Source organism: Leucoraja erinacea, chromosome 7 (assembly GCF_028641065.1).
Source record: "Leucoraja erinacea ecotype New England chromosome 7, Leri_hhj_1, whole genome shotgun sequence".
NCBI classification, from domain to species: domain Eukaryota; kingdom Metazoa; phylum Chordata; class Chondrichthyes; order Rajiformes; family Rajidae; genus Leucoraja; species Leucoraja erinaceus.
Window position 1 is genome coordinate 3515360 of NC_073383.1, and position 20573 is coordinate 3535932.

Genomic DNA, 20573 nt, shown 5'->3' on the forward strand with positions numbered 1-20573 from the left:
TACTTAACTCTGCACCTTGGTGATTGCCAGTCCCCACCCCCCACCGGACAATCCTTCCCCCAGAAAAAACTACCACTACTGTATGTATGTATATATATATTTTTATTGCTCATATTCTATGTTCGCTCTTCTGGGGAGATGCTAACTGCATTTTGTTGTCTCTGTACTGTACACTGCACAATGACAATAAAGATTGAATCTGAATCTGAATCTAACTTTTTTAAACGTTCAAACCCACATGGAGAGGTGCTCCACAATAATATACTCCAAAGGAGGGAGTTATCAGCCCGGGTATTATGGAGAACCCTCAGGCAGCGACACCTGTTTCAGGGCTGCACAATGTCTCCCGCTCTGAGGAGAGGAGCATTCAGGGTCAGTTTTAGTCTGACCCAGAGAAAAAGAAAAAAAAACCTGATATAGGTCCGCTGGAGGGGCCATGTCAGCGCAGGTATCCTCAGGGGCCTGCGGCAGCACCTGTTTTCAGGGCTGCCTACGAATCTCACTCTCTGTGGCGGGGAGTGCGAGTGGTCAGTATGTAACTGATTTCAAATTCAAAGTATGAACATACTGGAGCACATGCATATGGCTTCAGAGATACTCGCAAACAAAAGGTTTTGCTGCTGGAAGAGTTGGTCTCCAGCCGTTGGCAGAATACCCGTAAGGGGCCAGAGTTCTCACGCTACAAGAGCCGACAAGGGAACAGCGCTATCAGGGTGACATTGGAGGGCATGAAATTCAGGATATGAAACCCGCCGCCGAATCCTCTCTTCAGGTAAGACCTATCCCACAGGTAAGACCAGGAGGAGGAAGCAAAAAGCTGTCGGACTAATCAAGGTACCAACGACGAGCAAAGCTTCATCGGTAGGCGATGACACACCCCACGCCTCCATAGGGGGTAAGCGGTTCGCTGAAGCCGGTGGTAGCCTGAAAGCTGGGCACGGAAATATGGCCAAAGTCGTCTTTCAAGGCAGGCTCAGAATTATGGCCAGTGTTGTCTTACAAGGCAGGCTTAGTATGATGAGGTTTCAGACCAAGACCCAAGCCGGTCTCAGGAGAAACATGGAATCCATGCACCCTACCGGTCCTACTCCCCAATCAAAGAGGGGGAAAAGAACCCGCATCAGCGGCCTTTGGGCTTACCATAAGACCACCGGTAGCCATGGAGGTAGGTGTGTCTGGGTTTTCCGCAACATGGGGTTGTTGACCATGTTGGGAATATTTACACTTGTGTTTTTGTACAAGTGACAATGAAAAACAACATGAGATTCAGATCTGGTTTTAAAAAACAGATGATAACATGTGATTACTTATACTGCACAACATACATAGGTTCCAAGCAGGCTTGGAATTGGGGCCGGAGTTGTCTTTCGAGGCAGGCCCAGTATTATGGGCAGGATTGCCTTTTAGGACAGGTTGACAGATGGAGGATGTCACTTCATCCAGATTTAACTCGTATGTGCAGCACAGACTTTCAGAATAGTAAACTTTGTTACTGTCTAACAACTGATTTCTATAGGAGCTATATGGCAAGCATCGATCTCAAAGATGCATGCAATTCAGTTCCCATTCACCGGGATCACCAGAGATATTTGACATTTATCTGGATGGGTCAATGATAACAGTTAAAACGTTGCAAAATAGGCTAACTTCAGTTCCCAGGTTTATTTACCAAATTACTAAAGCCGGTGCATGGGCTGCTCAGAGGTCAAGAACATTAGTTATCGCCTATTTGGATGATGTTTAAACGCTGTATTTTACTAAAATTAACTGTTGTAGGCCCAAACTATATTTGAGGAATTGGGGTCCCTCACCCATCCAGTTAAATTTAAGTTGATACCAATCAGAACTACTGATTATTCCTGCGGCTCGGGTTGTCAGACCAATCCGTGTAAGTGCTCACTGCAGAGTGCAGGGCAAGCACCAAAAGGCGGTACATCTCCACTTCAGCAGATGGGAAACGTTTTTGTCTGAATACACATGTTACATACTGTACAGCACGGATAACTAACATCTTAGAGTTCATTTTCAAATGAGTCTTTGACAATAATTAAGTTACAGTGCCATTAACTGTGCCAACGTGCATTCTCATCATATTTGCTGCAGCAAGTGGGACCTACACTGTTGGGCCTCACCCTCTGATATCCAAAATTATATAGGATATCTTAACACAAGTTCTCCCAGACCCAGTTACACGGAAGTATGGGACAATGACGTTATGCTAACATTACTTCACCAGGGAGCACCAGCTATATCCTTATCTTTAGCCGGATCTCATAGGTAGTAATCCTCATGGCCTCAGTGCAACGGGTCCAGTCACTACATAAATTGCGACTGGACAGGGTGGTTACATCTGCTATAACATAATATTTTATGTTTTTGATTTAATCAACCAGAACTAACCAGGGGCGTTAGGTCCCAAACAATTTCATGGCATACCCTATGGACCTTCGGGAATGTGTGGTCACACATTTACAACAGTACATCTAGATCACCTAGAGCCTCAAAGGCTCCAAACTAAGCAATGTTTGTTAGTTGCAAAAAAAAAAAAAAAAAAAAAAACTTCATTAGAAGTATTAGTTCTACCATCTCCAGGTGGTAAAACGGGGTTTTGGCTAATACAGAAGTCGATACTAATATTTTCAACACTCACTCCACCGGGGCTGCTAACACATCAGCTCCAAGGATTATGTACATTTCCACTGGACCACATCCTAGCAGCTGCAGGATGGTCAAACGAACATACTTTACCAACATTTTATATAACCCATTGCCAAATCGGGGGTATTTGCCAACTACCATTTTACATTCTGTTTTATAGTTTCCCCTGGATGAAAGGGGTCATTATTACTTTCATTGGATGATTAAAGCATCAGCATAACAAACCAAGTCATGTCTGAATGCATTAATCTTTTTCACTCATCCATGGTCTCTTCATGCAGTGTGTAACGCATGGACTCATTTCCGGCATGAAATCACAGAGCTTCAAAATCTTCACGTAGTCACTCACGTGACTCAGAAGTAAAATAGTAAGATTAAACGAGAACTTACCAGTTTGAAGTTTGATCTTGATTTGATGAGGAGTTGCGATGAGTGATTACATGCCCACCGCTCCCGTCCTCATATTATCATGGTCATCTGGTAGTTCCAGTTCTCAAAATCTTACTATGTTCAGTTCAACTACTGTAATCTGTGATTCCACACCGCTGCTTTGAAGTATGACGCGCCAGGCAAGGTGACTGCTTTCTTCACGTAATCGCTCATCGTAACTCCTCATAAAATCAAGATCAAACTTCAAACTGGTAAGTTCTCGTTTAATCTTACTATTTTTACGGCTGACCAGGGGTTTGCATCCAGCAGTGTAGCCTCAGTATTTCTGTTTATGAAGTTTTCTGCGGACAGTGGTCATTGACAAATCCACACCTGAAGAGTGTTTCTGATCTGTTGGACAGGTGTTTGGGGATTTTTCTTTATTATAAGAGAGGATTCTTCTAACATCAGCTGGGGAGGTCTTCCTTGGCCTGCCAGTGCCTTTGCGATTAGTAAGCTCACCTCACTCTTTCTTCTTAACAATGTTCCAAACAGTTGATTTTGGTAAGCCTAAGGTTTAGCTGATGTCTTTAACAGTTTTATTCTTGTTCCTCACTCATAATGGCTTCTTTGACTTTCATTGGCACAACTTTGGTCCTCATGTTGATCAACGGCAATAATAGTTTCCAAAGGTGATGGAAAGACTGGAGGAAAGACTAGGTGATGAGAGCTATCTTATACCTGCATTAAGGAGGCATTTAAACACACCTGAGCAATAACAAACACCTGTGAAGCCATGTGTCCCAAACATTATGGTGCCAAAAACATTATGTCCCAAACATTGTGGGGGGGGGGGGGGGGGGGGGGGTATATAAACACTACTGTAATTTTTACATAGTGAAACCAAGATGGATAAAAATAACCCTTTAATAAAATCGGACAATGTGCACTTTAACCACATGTGATTTTTTCTATTACAAATCTCAAATTGTGGAGTACAGAGGCAAATAAATAAATGATGGGTCTTTGTCCCAAACATTATGGAGGGCCCTATATTTTCACTTATCTATGATAATCACAAGAGATCACTTCAGCGAAGATGTATATTGAAGAAGGCAAATGCAAAATAGAGGAAGAGCAGGAAAAAGGGTGTTTAAAAAGACAACACAATTCCAGCATTCTTTTTTACTCTCTTCTTATCTCTTTTCTTCTGTTCAGCAATTGTCTCATTCTATTTCCTTCTCCTTCAGGCTAATGGAGACAGAAGACACCACATATGTTATAATATAACAAAAATGAACTGCAGATGCTATTTTATACTAAAGATAGGCACAAAATGCTGGACTAACTCAGCGGGAGAGGCAATATCCCTTGTGAAAATGGCTAGGTGATGTTTCGAGTTGAGACCCGTCTTCAGACTGATTGGGGGGGGGTTCTGGATGTAAGGACAAATAAGGGCCGGCAATAGATGACTGTGGACAGGGTGGCTCACTGATAGGCCAATTGTTGGCGAGGGCCGATGTGATCCAAGGATGTTGTATTCTTGAACAAAAATCAAATTTATGGTCAAATTTTACATGTCAGGCAGCATGTGTGGACAGGTAACATTTTGGGTCAGGGCCCTTCTTCAGACCATTGTCTGTCCATTCCCTTCACAGATACCACCTGACCCGCTGAGTTCCACCAGCACCTTGTCTTTTGTTCCTTCTGGCTAATCGTCAGGAACCAGAATCACCAGATGTCATCTAACCTCAGTAATCTGTGATATTATCTAACCTCAGACCAACTGTATCCCTGGTGACAGGAGATAGCTCCAGCAGATAACATGAAGGATAATCCAAAGAGATTTTAAAAGGACATAAAGGGGGAAAGAGTGACGAGAGAGAGTGGGACCCGTCAGGAATCAAAGCGGTCAACTCTGTGTGATGCTGCAGGAGATGTGCAAGGTCCTCAACTAGTATTTCTCCTCTGTCTTTACCGTGGAGAAAGACATGTGAACAAAGGGAAACTTGGGGCAGTCACTGGTCGTATCTTGAGAGCAGTCAGTATTATGGTCAAGGAGATGCTGAAAGTCCTGACACGTATGAAGGGATACAAATCTCCCAGGTCTGATCAGATATATCCAAAGACACTGGGAAGCTTGAGAGGAAATTGGTTGAGAATTATGAGTCTTCATTAAATAAGGATAAGGTGCTGGAGGACTGGAGAGCGGCAAATGTTGTGCCTCTATTCAAGAAGGACTGCAGAGAAAAGCCTGGCAACAACTGGCCAGTGAGTCCAACATCTGTGGTCAGAAAGCTAGTAAGATATACATGCATAGGATGTGTAGGAAAGAACTGCAGAGGCTGGTTTAAATTGAAGGTGATGTTTTGGGTTGAGTCTCTTCTTCAGACTGAAGAAGGGTCTCGACCTGAAACGTCACCCATTTCTTCACTCCAGAGATGCTGCCTGTCTTGCTGAGTTACTCCAGCATTTTGTGTGTACCTAAGATATACGTACATTTAGATGGACGAGGGGTGATTAGGTATAGTCAACATGGTTTTATACTTGGGGAGACATACCGCATGAATCGGAGTTTTTTGAATATGTGACCATAAATGTTGATGAGGGCAGAGCTCTAGACATTGTGCATATGGATTTCAGCAAGGCACTCAACAAGGTTTCACATGATAGGCTGCTCTGAAAGCACAGATCGCATGGGATCCAAGGTGAGATAGCTGATTGCATAAAATTGGCTTTATGGAAGGAAGCAGAGGGTAATGGTGGAAGGTTGTTTTTCTGACTGGAGGCCTGTGACTAGTGGTGTGCCTCAGGGTTCAGTGCTGGGCCCGTTGCTGTTTGTCATCTACATCAATGATTTGGATGAGAATGTACATGGCAGATTAGTTAGTTTGTAGATGACACGAAAGAGGGTGGTAGTGAAGATAATTGTCAAATATTTCAGCAGGATCTTGATCGGTTGGACAGATGGGCTGAGGAATGGTTAATCAAATTTAATGCAGAGAAATGTGAGGTGTTGCATTTTGGAAAGTCTAACATGGGCAGGACCTACACGGTGAATGGTAGGGCTTTGGGGAGTATTGTGGAGCAGAGGGATCTAGGAGTGCTGGTACATAGTTCCTTGAAAGTGATGTCACATGTGGATAGGGTAGTCAAAAAGGCTTTCAGCACATTGGCCTTCATCAGTCAATGGATTGAGCATAGAAGGTGGGAAGTCATGTTCAAATTATTCAAGACATTGGTGAGGCCACATTTAGAGTATTGTGTTCAATTTTGGTCACCATGTTATAGGAAATATGATGGCAAGCTTGAAAGGGTTCAGAAAAAAATTCCCAGGATGTTGCCAGAACTCAAGGGTTTAAGGTATATTGAGAGGTTGAATAGGCTAGGGCTTTATTGCTTGGAGCTCAGGAGGATGAGGGGTGATCTTGTGGTATTGTACAAAATCATGAGAGGAATAGAATCTCTTGCCCAGAGTAGGGGAATCAAGAACCAGAAGACATGGGTTTAAAGTGAGGGGAGAAAGATTTAATGGGAACCGGAGGGGTAACTTTTTTTACACAAAGGTAATGGGTGTATGGAACAAGCTGACGGAGAAGGTAGTTGATCCAGGTACTATTGCATAATTTAAGAAATATTTAAACAGGTACATGGATTGAGTAGGTTTAGAAGGATGTGGGTCAACAGCAGGCAGATGGGGCACATTGGACAGGGTGGGTACATTTGGCTGAATGGCCTATTTCCACACTGTAGGGACTCTATGGCTCTATCTGCATTATCTTGTGTTTCGAAGAATGTTTTCTTGTTGTGTACATGGAGAAGAAAGGTTTGGAGGGATATGCCCCAAAACACTGATCAATCGGACCAGCTTATATGGGTTAAGGGGCTATTCCACTGCGGTGACCTAATTGGCGAGTTTAGGAGAGTTTAAAAAAATGTCATGTTGAAGACCTCCTTCGACCTCCTTCGACTATGTAGAAGACCAGCTTCGACTAGCTTGGACTAACTTCGGGAAAATTGTACACCGAATAGTGGAGAGTGAAGACAACCTCCTTCGACATCCCTTCGACAATCTACGACTACCTCCGACTACCTTTGATTACCGTCAACTACCCTCGATTGCCTACGACTAACATGCCGACCTACTACGACTAAACCTACGAGTAAAAGAAATATCGATTTTTTTTCCATGGCGACCTTTTTTTACTCGCAGGCATTTTTCAGCATGTTGAAAAATACGCCGCGACCTAGCTGAGGCCTTGAGTACGCGGGAACTACTCTCGTGCATGAAGGAGAGTTACAAAGACCTCCTAGGACCTCGTGTCAACCATGCTGCGAGTATGAGTCGAGGGCAAACTCGCCAGAACTCGCAGATTAGGTTGCCCAAGTGGGACAGCCCTTTTATCGTGGCAGGCGTGGATTAGTTGGCCTAAGGGTCTGTTTCCACTCTGTGTGATTCTATCATAAATTTGCCCATAAGATCCCCTTTAAAGACATTGTTCAACCCAGTGAAAAGAGAATGACTGTGAAAACACAAGACATTAGTGCAAACCTCAATTAGAAAACAAGTGCATGGTAATGCAGAACACGTTTTGTTGTTGAGATAGGATTAGAGTTGTAGGATAGTAGGACTCCAAGTGCAGCCTGACTAATATATCCTAACTCTTATACTCAATACCTCAACAAACGAAGACAAGCATGCGGATTGCCTTCTTCGTGACTACATCCAACTATGTTGCAAAGTGTTGCCAAATTGCCCCAAGTGTATAGTTGAGTGGTAGGGGAAAGTTGAAGAAAATGTGGGAAGAATTAGAAAAATTGAATTAATTAACGATTCATGTAAATAAGTGAATGATGAGTGGTTGACTCCATGGGCCAAAGGGTCTGTTTCTGTTTTGCTGAAAATAGATAATAAAATCATGTAGTGTTAAAAATATATATCAAATTAAGAAATATATCAAATAATAGAGCCTCGATATTTTCAATAATTGAATTTGGGGTAGGGTCACAAACTGAGTGTCACTTGTCCATGTTCTCCAGCGATGCCGCATGATCCGCTGGCTTGCTCTCTTTTTTTTAAATGTTTTATTTTAAGTTCTCTTCCCCTCTGGAAAAGTGACAAATATTACATTTTTCCAGTAAAAGCTCCCAATTATCCTTGCCTAATTTTAGTCTCAATTGAAATTGATAGAATTTGTTTCCTGTCAAGTGAGTTGGGTTGAATTATCCCCACCTATGCTGATGAAGACTTACATAAAGAAAATGCAGTCTTCCTCACGTGCTGCTTTCCAGAGTTCTAGACGTGCGTGGCCAGAACTTTTTTCTAAAATCATCAATCATTCTATTTTGATTGGATATATTAATTAATATTGGATATTAAACATTTTAAATACCTTATAATTTCCAAACTATTAACCTTTTAATCCAAACATCATAATAAAAACATAACATTGCCTTCAGGATGATGAGATCTCAATGGTCTGAGTTGGCACGGCTGTAAATAACAGCCCAGTTGCATTGGTCCAGTCCCCAAAATGTGTTACAAGAGCATAGTGTTTGGTTTGCTGGCCACGTAATTATCAGAACTCCACCTGCAGACACTGCGACAACTGGTTCAGGAGTGGTTTCCTTCCCTAAGTTGGCAATATTAAGAGCCTTAAACGGCAATGTTAATGATTTTTAAAATATAGTTTTCTCATGTTACGGGTGCTGATAGCAAAGTTAACATTTATTGCCTGTCCTTAATTGTTCCTTTGGCCTGGGCTGAGTGGTTCCTGGGCAGGTTCAACCAGCAGTTATGAATCTGCAATGTGGTGGCACTGTAGAGAGCTGTGAAAGCTGCTGCCTCGCATCACCAGAGACCTGGGTGCTATTAGTGTGGAGTTTGCACGTTCTGTCTGAAACGTCAGGGGTTGCCTTCGGGTGCTAACCAAAGACTTGTGGGTTTGTAAGTTAACTGACCACTAAATTGCCTTGTTTGTAGGAAGTGGATGGGAAAGTGGAATAACACAGAACCAGTGTGATTGCTGTAACTCCAGACTTACTAGACTACTTACTGTTTACATACACTATAAACCCACTGACTCCCATGGCTATCTGGACTACACTTCTTCCCACCCTGCTTCCTGTAAGGACTCCATCCCCTACTCCCAATTCCTCCGTCTACGCCGTATCTGCTCCACGGATGAGGCGTTCCACACCAGGACATCTGAAATGTCCTCACTATTCAGGGAACGGGGGTTCCCCTCCTCCACCATAAATGAGGCTCGCACCAGGGTCTCTTCCATACCCCGCAACACTGCTCTCTCTCCCCATCCCCGCACTCGCAACAAGGGCCGAGTCCCCCTAGTCCTCACCTTTCACCCCACCAGCCATCACATACAAAAAATAATCCTCCGTCAGTTTCGCCACCTCCAACGTGACCCCACTACTGGCCACATCTTCCCATCTCCCCCCATATCTGCCTTCCGCAAAGACCGCTCCCTCCATAACTCCCTTGTCAATTCTTCCCTTCCCTCTCGGTCCACCCCCTCCCCGGGCACTTTCCCTTGCGGCCGCAGCAGATGCAACACTTGTCCCTTTACCTCCCCCCTCAACTCCTTTCAGGGACCCAAGCAATCGTTCCAGGTGCGACAGAGGTTTACCTGCATCTCTTCCAACCTCATCTATTGCGTCCGCTGCTCTAGATGTCAGCAGATCTATATCGGTGAGACCAAGCGGAGGTTGGGCGATCGTTTCGCCGAACACCTCCGCTCGGTCCGCAATAACCTAGCTGACCTCCCGGTGGCTCAGCACTTCAACTCCCCCTCCCACTCCGTCTCCGACCTCTCTGTCCTGGGTCTCCTCCATGGCCACAGCGAGCAGCACCGGAAATTGGAGGAACAGCACCTCATATTCCGTTTGGGGAGTCTGCACCCCGGGGGCATGAACATCGACTTCTCCCAATTCTGTTAGTCCTTGCTGTCTCCTCCCCTTCCTCAGCTCCCCTGCTGTCTCCTCCCACCCTCCAGCCTTCCGGCTACTCCTCCTTTTCCCTTTCTTGTCCCCACCCACCCCCACCCCTGATCAGTCTGAAGAAGGGTTTCGGCCCGAAACGTTGCCTATTTCCTTCGCTCCATAGATGCTGCTGCACCCGCTGAGTTTCTCCAGCTTTTCTGTGTAACCTTTACTAGACTACGTGTTTATTCTGTCATAGAACACATTGAAATGCTGTTTAAAGTATTCTTAGCAAAGTAGTCTTCTTTTTATGAAAGGCTTTGAAAGAAGATTTCCCTTTAAGCCATGTGATTTCCCCATTCACAAATCAAGAAAGAAGGGAAGGGATGCTTCTGAATCTTCTGATACCATTTGTGCTAACAGTTGGAACGGGGAGCAAAGGTTAGTTGCTATGATTTTTTAATAGTAAAATATATTTTTGTGCGGTTTACCACTGTAAACTAAGATTCACAGTCGTTGTGATTGAACAAATAAGCCGATCTTCCAGCAGAAGGAAATTAGTTTGACGGCAGAAAGACAAGTAAAGGGAAAGTAGGCTACAGCTTTCCTTAAATGTATTGTTTAAATTTCTATTTATCAACTTAATGATATGTTGGTGCTTGCAGATTTTATAATATGAATGGTGATATTATTCTCTCATTTTATAAATGACATGAATATTCCTTTCTGTTATAGATAGCCCTAACTTGGAGAAACTTGAGATTTTCCTGCTGTTACAGACTGTAATCAATATTCTTCTCCCACCGCGAATCATTAGTACTTCCCGTAGCAAAAACTTCATGCTGGAGAACTCTCCAGCACACTGTTCAACTCCAGGGGATGCCGGGAAGGACCTGCGACGGGAAGGATTAACAGAATCTACAAGCCAGGCAGCCTACTTGGGTAATGCGGGAGAGCAGTTTGTTTTAGTTGTTTGGTAACAAACGATGTGTTTTAAGTCGACTTTATCTCTACCTATTGTTTGTCAAATTGTGGTGGTGATTGGCAAATTCAGGTTTCAATACCACTGAGATATTTTCACAATTGAAGTTAATTTGACTTTAATTGGCTTGGTATAAATGTAAATTGTCCCCAGTGTGTGTAGGATATAGTGACTGTGCTTTGGTTGGTTGGTCGAAGGGCCTTGTTTCCATGTTGTATCTCTTAAAAAAACTAAAACAAAAAAATGTATATACAGTTGGATCAGACCTTACCTGTGTATTGCTGGGTGTCATTTTCTGTTGATTCATGGAATATAACTATTCATTTAATTTTATTACTTTTTAAGTATGTAACAGTCATATTTATTTATTCTGTGTTTAACCCAGTTATTTTTTGCTTGTTTTTTTTTTATTATCCTGCTTATGTTAGCATTAAAGGTTATCCTTGTGTGCTTTGAACATCATTTGGGAAGCCAGTGGTACAAGCTCAGTTTGCAAGTTAAAGAAATGGCACTGCGGAAGGTTGGAGGTCTGGCCATGTGGGATTTCATAGATTTTATAGTGAGAACACGAATCCCCATCTTTATTCTTCTGCGTCCTTTTATCCAATGCAAGGTAAAAAATAATTACACCTGCCCTGTTTTTGTCATTTTTGAATTTGTGATGATTGCATTAAATCTGCGTACTGTTTGACCTCGACCAATCCGTCCTTTCATTTTGAAGAGCCCCTTCAGTCCTGAGTTTCCATTCAAGCTCAATTGCCTATTGCTAAAAGCAAAACCGATTGGGCGTAGTGCAACTAGCCAGCGACTTAGAATGTAATTCTTGGTTTAATTTTGATTCAAAGTAATGTTCCATCATATAGATGGAAGTGGCTAGTAAATGATTCAATTAAATCAGCTGAAAATAGAAATTTATAATCAAACTGATTTTAATTTTACAGCACATAGTTTTCTTTATCTTCTAAAATATTTTCTTGTTCTTGGATTCTGCTCGAGTCATGCTGTCACAGAGCACAGAAGTTAAGCCCCATGGCCCACAAGGTCTATGTCAACCATCAAATCCCCATCTATATAAATGCCACAGGCTCTTGGTCAGTAGCCTTTTACAGCTTGACAGTGCTTGTCTCAATATTTCTTAAGTGTTGTGAGAGTACCTGACTCCAACATCTACTCAGGCATTTTGTTCCAGATTCTACCACGCTCTTTGTGGAAAAAGTTCTTCCTCAGGTCACCTCCAACTCCTCGTCCTAAACCTATGTCTTCTGATTTAAGATGCCTCTGCTTCATTAGGTAAATTATTCGTAAATCGGAACAAAATGTCATATTTAATAATCATTAAGATATACGTTTGGTGTCATTGCACCTAAATGGTTCAACTTGATTTTTAAAGTTTCCTTTTTGGTTTAGAAATGTATTTGTATCCGTGGCAGATTGTCGCTCCCTTCAGTTTCCCAGGGGGTCGGGATGGGACTAGAGTTTGGAGGGAAAGGGGGGGGGGGTGGGGGGGAGGGGGGGGGAGGGTGGGGGGTGACTTAGTACGGGAGACAAGTGTACTGACTGTGTGGGCAGACAGTTTAGTAGTGATTGCCCATGGGGTTCACTGTCGAGGACTTCATAATGCAGGGAGCATTATAAACAGTGGAGCGATTAACGCTGGAAAGAGGGGAGACCTCTCTGAGTTGGACCCAGGAAACTGAAGCAGGAATTTACTTGAGGTTATTAACGACAGATAAATGGATGGGAAGGGTTTTGAGGGCTATGGGCCACATACAGGTAAATAGGACCACCCCAAGACGCCAACTTGGACGGCACGGCCAAGCTGGGCTGGTGGACCTGTTTCTGTGTTGTACAGCACCATGACTAAGGCCTATCCAGTGGGATTGACATGTTTTGTATTTTTCCTTTCTAATGATGCAGTGTATTTTGGTGACTATTGCACACTGCAGACCAGAAGCGCCTTCAATACCCAGAGAGAAGGGATGGGCGGGTTAGGTGAGCAGGAGAGTGGGGTTGTTTGCAGTTGCAGAGGGAGTGGGCAAGGGCGGTACAGTTCCCAGTCTCAGCTCCTGATCTAACGAGCGTGTGGACGTGGACAGGTGGCTTGGTTGGCGGTGGCCCATGGTGTGGCAGAGCCGGCGTGCCCGCTGACTCCCATCCCTCCCCCCCCCCCCCATGTCCGGTGGAGATGCTGCCTCACAGTGACAAGACACTCGGGTTTGATCCTGACTTTGGCTAACATCACCAAACATTGCAACTGGAGTCTGGAGCCTGTAAACCTGCCTATCCTTAACAACATTGGTTCGAAATGTAAGTGCAATATATGGTGAGAGCTTGGTCTATTTGTTTACTGAGATGAGTCATAAAAGATTGATTGCCGATAAGCCTCCAGCCAAATCAGCAGGTACATCGACTGCAGTTAGACACAAAAAGCTGGAGTAATCCAGCAGATCCAACATCATCTCTGGAGAAAAGGAATAGGTGACGTTTCGGGTCGAGACCCTTCTTCAGTCACCAATTCCTTTTCTACAGAGGTGCTGTCTGACTAGCTGAGATACTCCAGCTTTTTGTGTCTATCTTTGGTTTAAACCAGTATTTATTCCTTCCTATAAATAGACTGCAGTATTCATTTCCTTCTAGGATAACGCACTGTCGGTTATATCAAAGTTAAGGGGCTGTCCCACTTAGGCGATTTTTTAGGCGACAACAGGAGACCATGCAGTCACCACAAGTTCGCCGGTGGTTGCCATGGTGTCGCCTGCAAGGTCGTGAGTAGTTTCCTCAGTGTTGCGACAAGTCGGAACGTCATTTTGGTTGCCGCTAATGTTGAAAAATTAGCGTAGACTTTTTTTTTACCCCATGGTCTTCACGTAGGTGCTAGTAGGTGGTAGTAGATCGCCAGGATGATGTAGGTGGTTCCCACCTGTCGTTGGTTATCGATGGTGCTGACCAGTGAATTTGATTGGCCTCCCTGTGTCTTCGTCTCCTGAAACAGGTCAGGGGTGATTCTTGTGAAGTTTCTAAAAGAATCGTGATCTTTGTGCTGTAGTCATCAGGTTTTCATACTGGCTCAACATGTGTACTCTGGAACAAGGTCCTCACTCACACAGACCTCTTCTTGGGCTTTTTCTTCACCATTCTTCTTGTCCTTCTGCCTTGTGGATTTATAAGCATGAGGGTTGCTGCAAACAGCAGGGATTCTTCTTCTTGTGAGAGCAATGCCCTCCGATGTTTCTTCATGGCTAACATGACTCAAAATGATAGGAAACCCCACCCTACAAACCCTTTAAAAGTAAAATAGGATGATGTCATTCTTTTGGAGGTCAAAATAGGGTTCATTGGCCTACAGTTGACTCTTACAGGGTCGTAGCATGACCTCGGTTGTCGAAGGTGTGGTCATAGGTGTGTTGAAGGTGGATGTCTTAACTCGCCACCATTGGGTTGTCGGGAACTAGGTTGTAGGTCGTCGTAGCTTGTTGTCGACTATGTTGTAGGTTGTTGTAGCTTGCCGTAGGCATAGTCGTAGGATGGGGTCCACTCGCTGTTTTTTCGGCGACCTGACCAGAATATGACAGTCGCCTAATAAATCGCCTAAGTGGGACAGGCCCATCACGGTGTCTTTTTCAGGAAAAATAAAGACTAGATTCTCATGCTTCTCAATCAGTGACTAGCTGTAGAGATCTGTGGGGAAATGGGTAATAACATTGCCTGACTACACCTGCATTGGTCAATGGCAATAGACAATAGGGGCAGGAGTAGGAGTAGGCCATTCGGCCCTTCGAGCCAGCACCGCCATTCACTGTGATCATGGTTGATCATCCACAATCAGTACCCCGTTCCTGCCTTCTCCCCACATCCCTTGACTCCGCTATCTTTAAGAGCTCTATCTAATGCTCTCTTGAAAGCATCCAGAGAATCGGCCTTCTGAGGCAGAGAGTTCCACAGATTCACAAATCTCTGGGTGAAGAAATTGTTCCTCCTCTCCATTCTAAATGGCCTACCCCTTATTCTTAAACTGTGGTCCCTGCTTCTGGACTCCCCCAGCATCGGGAACATGTTTCCTGCCTCTAGCGGGTCCAATCCCTTAATAATCTTATATGTTTCTATAAGATCCCCTCTCATCCTAAATTCCAGTGTATACAAGCCCAGTCGCTCCATTCTTTCAACATAAGCCATCCCGGGAATTAACCTCGTGAACCTATGCTGCACTCCTGCATATCCTGTTATCCCATGGGAAGAACATAACAAATGAGGAGAAATACAATAGGGATGGAATAAAAATATAGGCAATTTGTAATTCTTCTTTTCTTTGGGTTTCTTCTAGCTATTAAGTCATCCAGCAGAAAACCATGAGGAAGTAACTGCTCGGCATCATATTATAGACCAGTTGGAGCGTAGGTTTATTCCAAGGCCACTCAGCAAAAACTCACTTGTCTCTGAGTTTAACAACGAATTAAAAATTTTGAAGGAGGCAGTACATAGTGGATCAGGTAATGGTAATCTCAGCACACAAATTTAGTTTCTTGTAAATTACTGTACTTCATGAATAAAATTAAGTCTGTTCATAATACACGTAACCTAACTTTATGACCAGAGACTAGAGAATATTTGCAAATATAATGTTAAGATAGTTTGGTTGATTGCCTTGGGCTGAATGAACAAATATTCAACTGTTACCCATGTTTATGCATCGATTTCAATTCTGTAATATTACACTCCAGGAGGTCCTACAGCTGTTGCACAGGACAAACTTCCACTCGGAAGGGCAGGTCCTAGTAGGCTGAATTCCGCAGGCTGTATTCTGCGAGCTGCTGCATTTTATGTCACCAGGGAAAGTTATTCCTTTGCCACCTCAGTTTTATAAAAGCTTGTAAATTTGGCAATCCAGATATTTGTTCATTGCTTAAGAAAAGCTTAATTTACAGCTGCAAATTCACAATTGAGGAAGTGTAAAAGGTCAAATACTAGGAAAACTGGCAGGCATCACACAATATCCACAGACCATAGCAATGTGATTACAGTTGACCATTGCTAACTGCCTCAGCTTGCTCAGCTAAAGTGTCCCAAATTTGTCTATTGTGAATGTGCAATAAAGAGACAGCCAGATCAGTGAATGCCAAGCTGAAACATTCTCTTAACAGTTATGTCCATGCCACATTCTCATGTACCATTTGAATATCACTTAACGTGCTATTTATTTATGTTTGATACTGGTTGATCAACTATTAGTTGATGGTTCAATCACCATGACCTACACTGACATCTACTTCCCAGTGACTAGCATTTGCCGCTTCAATGTCATGATTCTAGTCACTGATAGCTATCATAAGATTGCCTTGAAAACCCCACCAGAATGAGCAACTTTCTATTACTATGGTTTTGACGTGCGAACCTCTCAAAAGGTGCATGTGTGGCAAAAACTTCAATTTAACCCAAGTGAAATGAAGGGATGCGTGAATACATTGGGAGAGCAGTGCAATTGTACAAGGGAGCTCAGGTGAGTAGTGAATACAGCAGATGTTGACAAGTAATGTTCTTAACATACGATCTGGGCAAGATAACTGTTACAAGTCATTGAATTGTGTTTGCTTTGATTTCTTAAGTTATGGTTTAATCTCCTGATTTTTAGGGGGTTATGTAGATACATTGAGCTTTTGTCTTTTACCCATGCATCCACATGTTGCCAGGTGACAATATGTCATTATATTTTCCATTAAATATGTTCAATATCCCACTTGAACTGCGAACGTGCTTCTGGACCATTGCACACAAGGGGTGTTTAATGGTAAATTATGTTTTCCAGCTTTCCAAATTCACGTCTTATTTTGCACAAAAAAGTTCCCTTTCCACTTCAAAGAGACTGCAGAATTGTCCACATGTCTTTTAGTTGCTCTGCATTTGTATAATCCACTTCTACAATGGAAATCAAAAAACTAAGGATTAACACCCATCTGTCCATCAACTCAAGGCAGTTAATATGACATACAATATTAGAATGTAATCTATATGTCTATATGATAGTAACTATTATGCATTTAGGTTTATTGTTAAATATCTAATTATTAAAATAATGAAATAATGCTTAAGCTCCACCAAGTCTATTTTTGCAGTATTCCCAGAATGCAGCTTAGGAAGCTCTGTAATATCACAAACTCTTCACATGCACTGCTTTTAAGATACATATTCATTTTTTTAACCATTTTATCAAATTTCATTGCCTTACAAATTGCACATCATCGTGCATCCTCTGCATTGAGAGCTTGATAGTGCAAGCCACTGGCCTGTGCTCAACTGCTATCCTTGTACTTTCTGATTAGGTGGTGAGTGAAATTAACATTTCTTGGGTGGTTTCTAACTGCTTAGCTAAGAACTAAATAAACTTGCCCAAATATAATAAGTAGTAACATAGCCTGATGGTTTGGGCTCAAATCACATTTGTGTCCCCAGGATATCCCCGTAACCTTGAAGCACCTAATCCTGTCCTTGTCTGCAAACTGGCAATATTTCGAGCTTTCCACCACCCTCTCAAGAAGATTTGCATTTTATCAATATTATCTGCTGACTACAATTATTGTGCAAGACTCTTGTTACTCCTTGCAGTTGATGAAAGTACTAAGACTCTAATCAGAAACTTGCAGTGCCATATTTGTCTCTCATAACTTGTTCATTATATCTTTGCAGCATACCAAGGCAAACCTTCCATCAGCACTGTGGGAACTTCCACATCAGCTTACCGCTTGAGTCTGGCCACCATGTCTCGTTCAAACACGGGGACAGGCACTGTGTGGGAGCAGGACAGCCAACCTTCTCATCAGGCCTCTCAGGACACACTAAGCAGGACTGATGAGGAGGATGGTGAAAGTGAGCATTTGTCATTAACAGAGCTTCAGTTCAACTTGCATGTTAATTGCTTCTAGCAGACTGCACATGTCAATTTATTCATCCTTTGCATTTTATTTCTCCATTTCAATGGTGATCATTTAGAGCAATGAAAATAGCATGAGCTGCAGGTTATATATTTGATACATTACAAGGTCTAAGTTGAATTGTCTTTGAATGGTGCCTGTTAGAATGTTGAATGCACATTTGTATTTTACAATATTTCCATTCTTTAAATTACTTTCAATAAAATTATTAAACCCTCACATTTACACAGGCAATTCCAATTCAAATTAATTCATCGTCATGCACATACAGATCATGATGATTAATATTGGACCATTTTACACTTTAGTAAATTTAGTTAGGACGTATTTGGCTCTTTGTCAAAAATATAGTATGTTTTCTGATTTTTGATTTGAACAAAGCTTCCTGCTTTACCTTCTCCTGCTTTATTCCTCTGATAAACTGCATAAGTACAAGTGGTAGGATGCCGAGCCACAATGATCAGCTGTGCCCAGCGTGGATCTGCTGAAGTATCTGATCAAAAATATTGCTGCAAAAGCTGTGACATTTAATGCCAATGGAAGTTGTGGATACCTTCCTGTTGCAGGCACCCATGCCCCCCCCCCCCCCCCCCCCCCCCCCCCCCCCCCCACACCCCCCTCAAATATTTGTCAGCTTGATGCAGCATTGCCTGTGTTATATTACTGCTTTGACACATTATCTCCAGACCAGTAAGTGAAAAAATGGGAATTTCTTCTCTTGTCCTTTCCAGAGTGAGTTTAGCAGAAGTTTCTTCTCAGAAGTCGATCATGAATTGCAACAGTATTAAAATTGACCAGAAAACTCATCAAAGTAAACTAGCAGACTAAAAGGATAAACCTATAACTAACAAATATGTACTGGGTGAACTTTTAAATAATTCTAGCAATGGGCATGAGCTTTCATGTTGCACAATTTGCTGGATGAGTTTATTATTTGGAATAGTGGCTTGAAATGCGCTTTTTCACAAATTATTATTATTATTATTATTAAACTTTATTTCACACGCAAGGTCCAGACAAGAGACAACATTACATAAAATACATTGCATATAAAAACACCATCAAATACTTATAAAAGCTTAGTATATTATTTATAAAAGCATCATAAATTATATACAAAAACACAATACATGATTTCAAATCCAGAATAAAAAGAAAGATCGGTGTCAGCGATACCAGTATATCCACAACTGGGATTCATTAGCATTGCACCGGTTTTTCCAATGTTTTAATCAGCAGTTTAAATGCTGTGCAAGAAATGTTGCTGCCAATATGGATAATCAGATTACTTTTATGCCAGTAAAACAATGTCCTCAAACTCCAGTGATTTTATATCAAAAAATATAGGCTGGCTTGATATATGAATATTCAATATGGTTGGTAAAATCATCAGGTCTACATTAGCTCCCAGTGCAATCCCATTTCCCATTACTCACTTATATTCTCTCACATTGTTCTACCATCTACCTACACCAGAGATAATTGAGAGTAGCCAATCAACCTGCCAAACAGCAAGCCTTGAAGGATGTGGGGGATATTAGAGCACCCATGATAAATCCATGTGGTCATGAGGATAAGCAAACGCTACACAGACAGCACCAGGGAACAGAGCTACTGGAGTTGTGAGACAACTGCACGACCTACAACACTACTGAGCCAACCACTTCAATTCCACTGTGCCATCTATCACCACCTCTCCTCTTTACCAGATAGCAAAATAAACACACCTTACAAGGTTGAGGTAGAAAGTGGTTTTAGGCAGAATATGTTGGGTGTAGATATAAAGAAATAAATAATGTTGGATACTTTTTCATATTTTCTCTCTACCCACCACTGTAGTCTCATTCTCCCAACACATAATTAAAATGGAGACACAAGAGATTGCAGACGCTGGAATCTTGAGCAAACCACAAATTGCTGGAGGAACTCAGCAGGTCAGGCAGCATTTGGGGAGGGAATGACATGCAACATTTCAGGTCAGGACCCTTCTTCAGACTGGAACTGAAAGAATTCCTGGCCATTCCCTTCCCAGATCATGTAAATTGTGAATTAAAGTCTACTGTTCCCATCACAGTGGATTTTCAACCACATAAAGATTATCTGATTATCCATATTGGCAGCAACATTTCTTGCACAGCATTTAAACATTGAAAAGGATTTAAACTTTTACACCTGAAATTTACATTTGCTATATTTGAAATAAAGGATGTTATACAAAAGAGAATTTAGTTCTCACATTTAGCACCATATTGGATCACCAAATTGACAACTGCATCAGTGCACAGAAAAGGCAATTTAAACTTTACTTTTAGAGTACAAAAGAATCTTGTAACTATACTTTCGTAACTTCTAAAGGCTCATCACAGAAGTACTTAAACTGCTTTAATTGGGTTCCAGCATGTCCCATGTCAGCTTTACCATTTTAACCACTGTCATTGATGCATCATAACACTTATTAATATAAAAAAGAGTTTACATCAGTTCTCCTTTCTGTCTTGCAGATGACACCGTAAGCATGCCTAGCGTAGTTAGTGAACAAGAAGCTTATCTAGCTAGCAGCAGTCGAGGGCGCCGGCGATTTTCCAGCCACATCTCCACCATGTCTGCTCCTCATCCTGATTCAGGAATTAGAATTTTGCCTTGCCACAGGTAATAGAACGTAATTTTCTGCTAGCTGCAAAGATAATATAATGAAATGTTCTATA

The 20573-nt window shown here is 42.3% G+C and overlaps 1 protein-coding gene across 1 annotated transcript in view; it reads left to right on the forward strand.

Moving 5' to 3' along the window:
• The window catches only part of LOC129698575 (protein unc-80 homolog), a 319625-nt gene that overhangs the window by 273984 nt on the left and 25068 nt on the right, over positions 1–20573 (forward strand). Inside the window, exons 55-60 of the mRNA XM_055637663.1 lie at positions 10281–10404; positions 10699–10905; positions 11374–11558; positions 15267–15432; positions 17624–17803; positions 20370–20517. Coding sequence (XP_055493638.1) covers positions 10281–10404; positions 10699–10905; positions 11374–11558; positions 15267–15432; positions 17624–17803; positions 20370–20517 — 1010 coding nt within the window. The remainder of the gene's footprint in view (positions 1–10280; positions 10405–10698; positions 10906–11373; positions 11559–15266; positions 15433–17623; positions 17804–20369; positions 20518–20573) is intronic.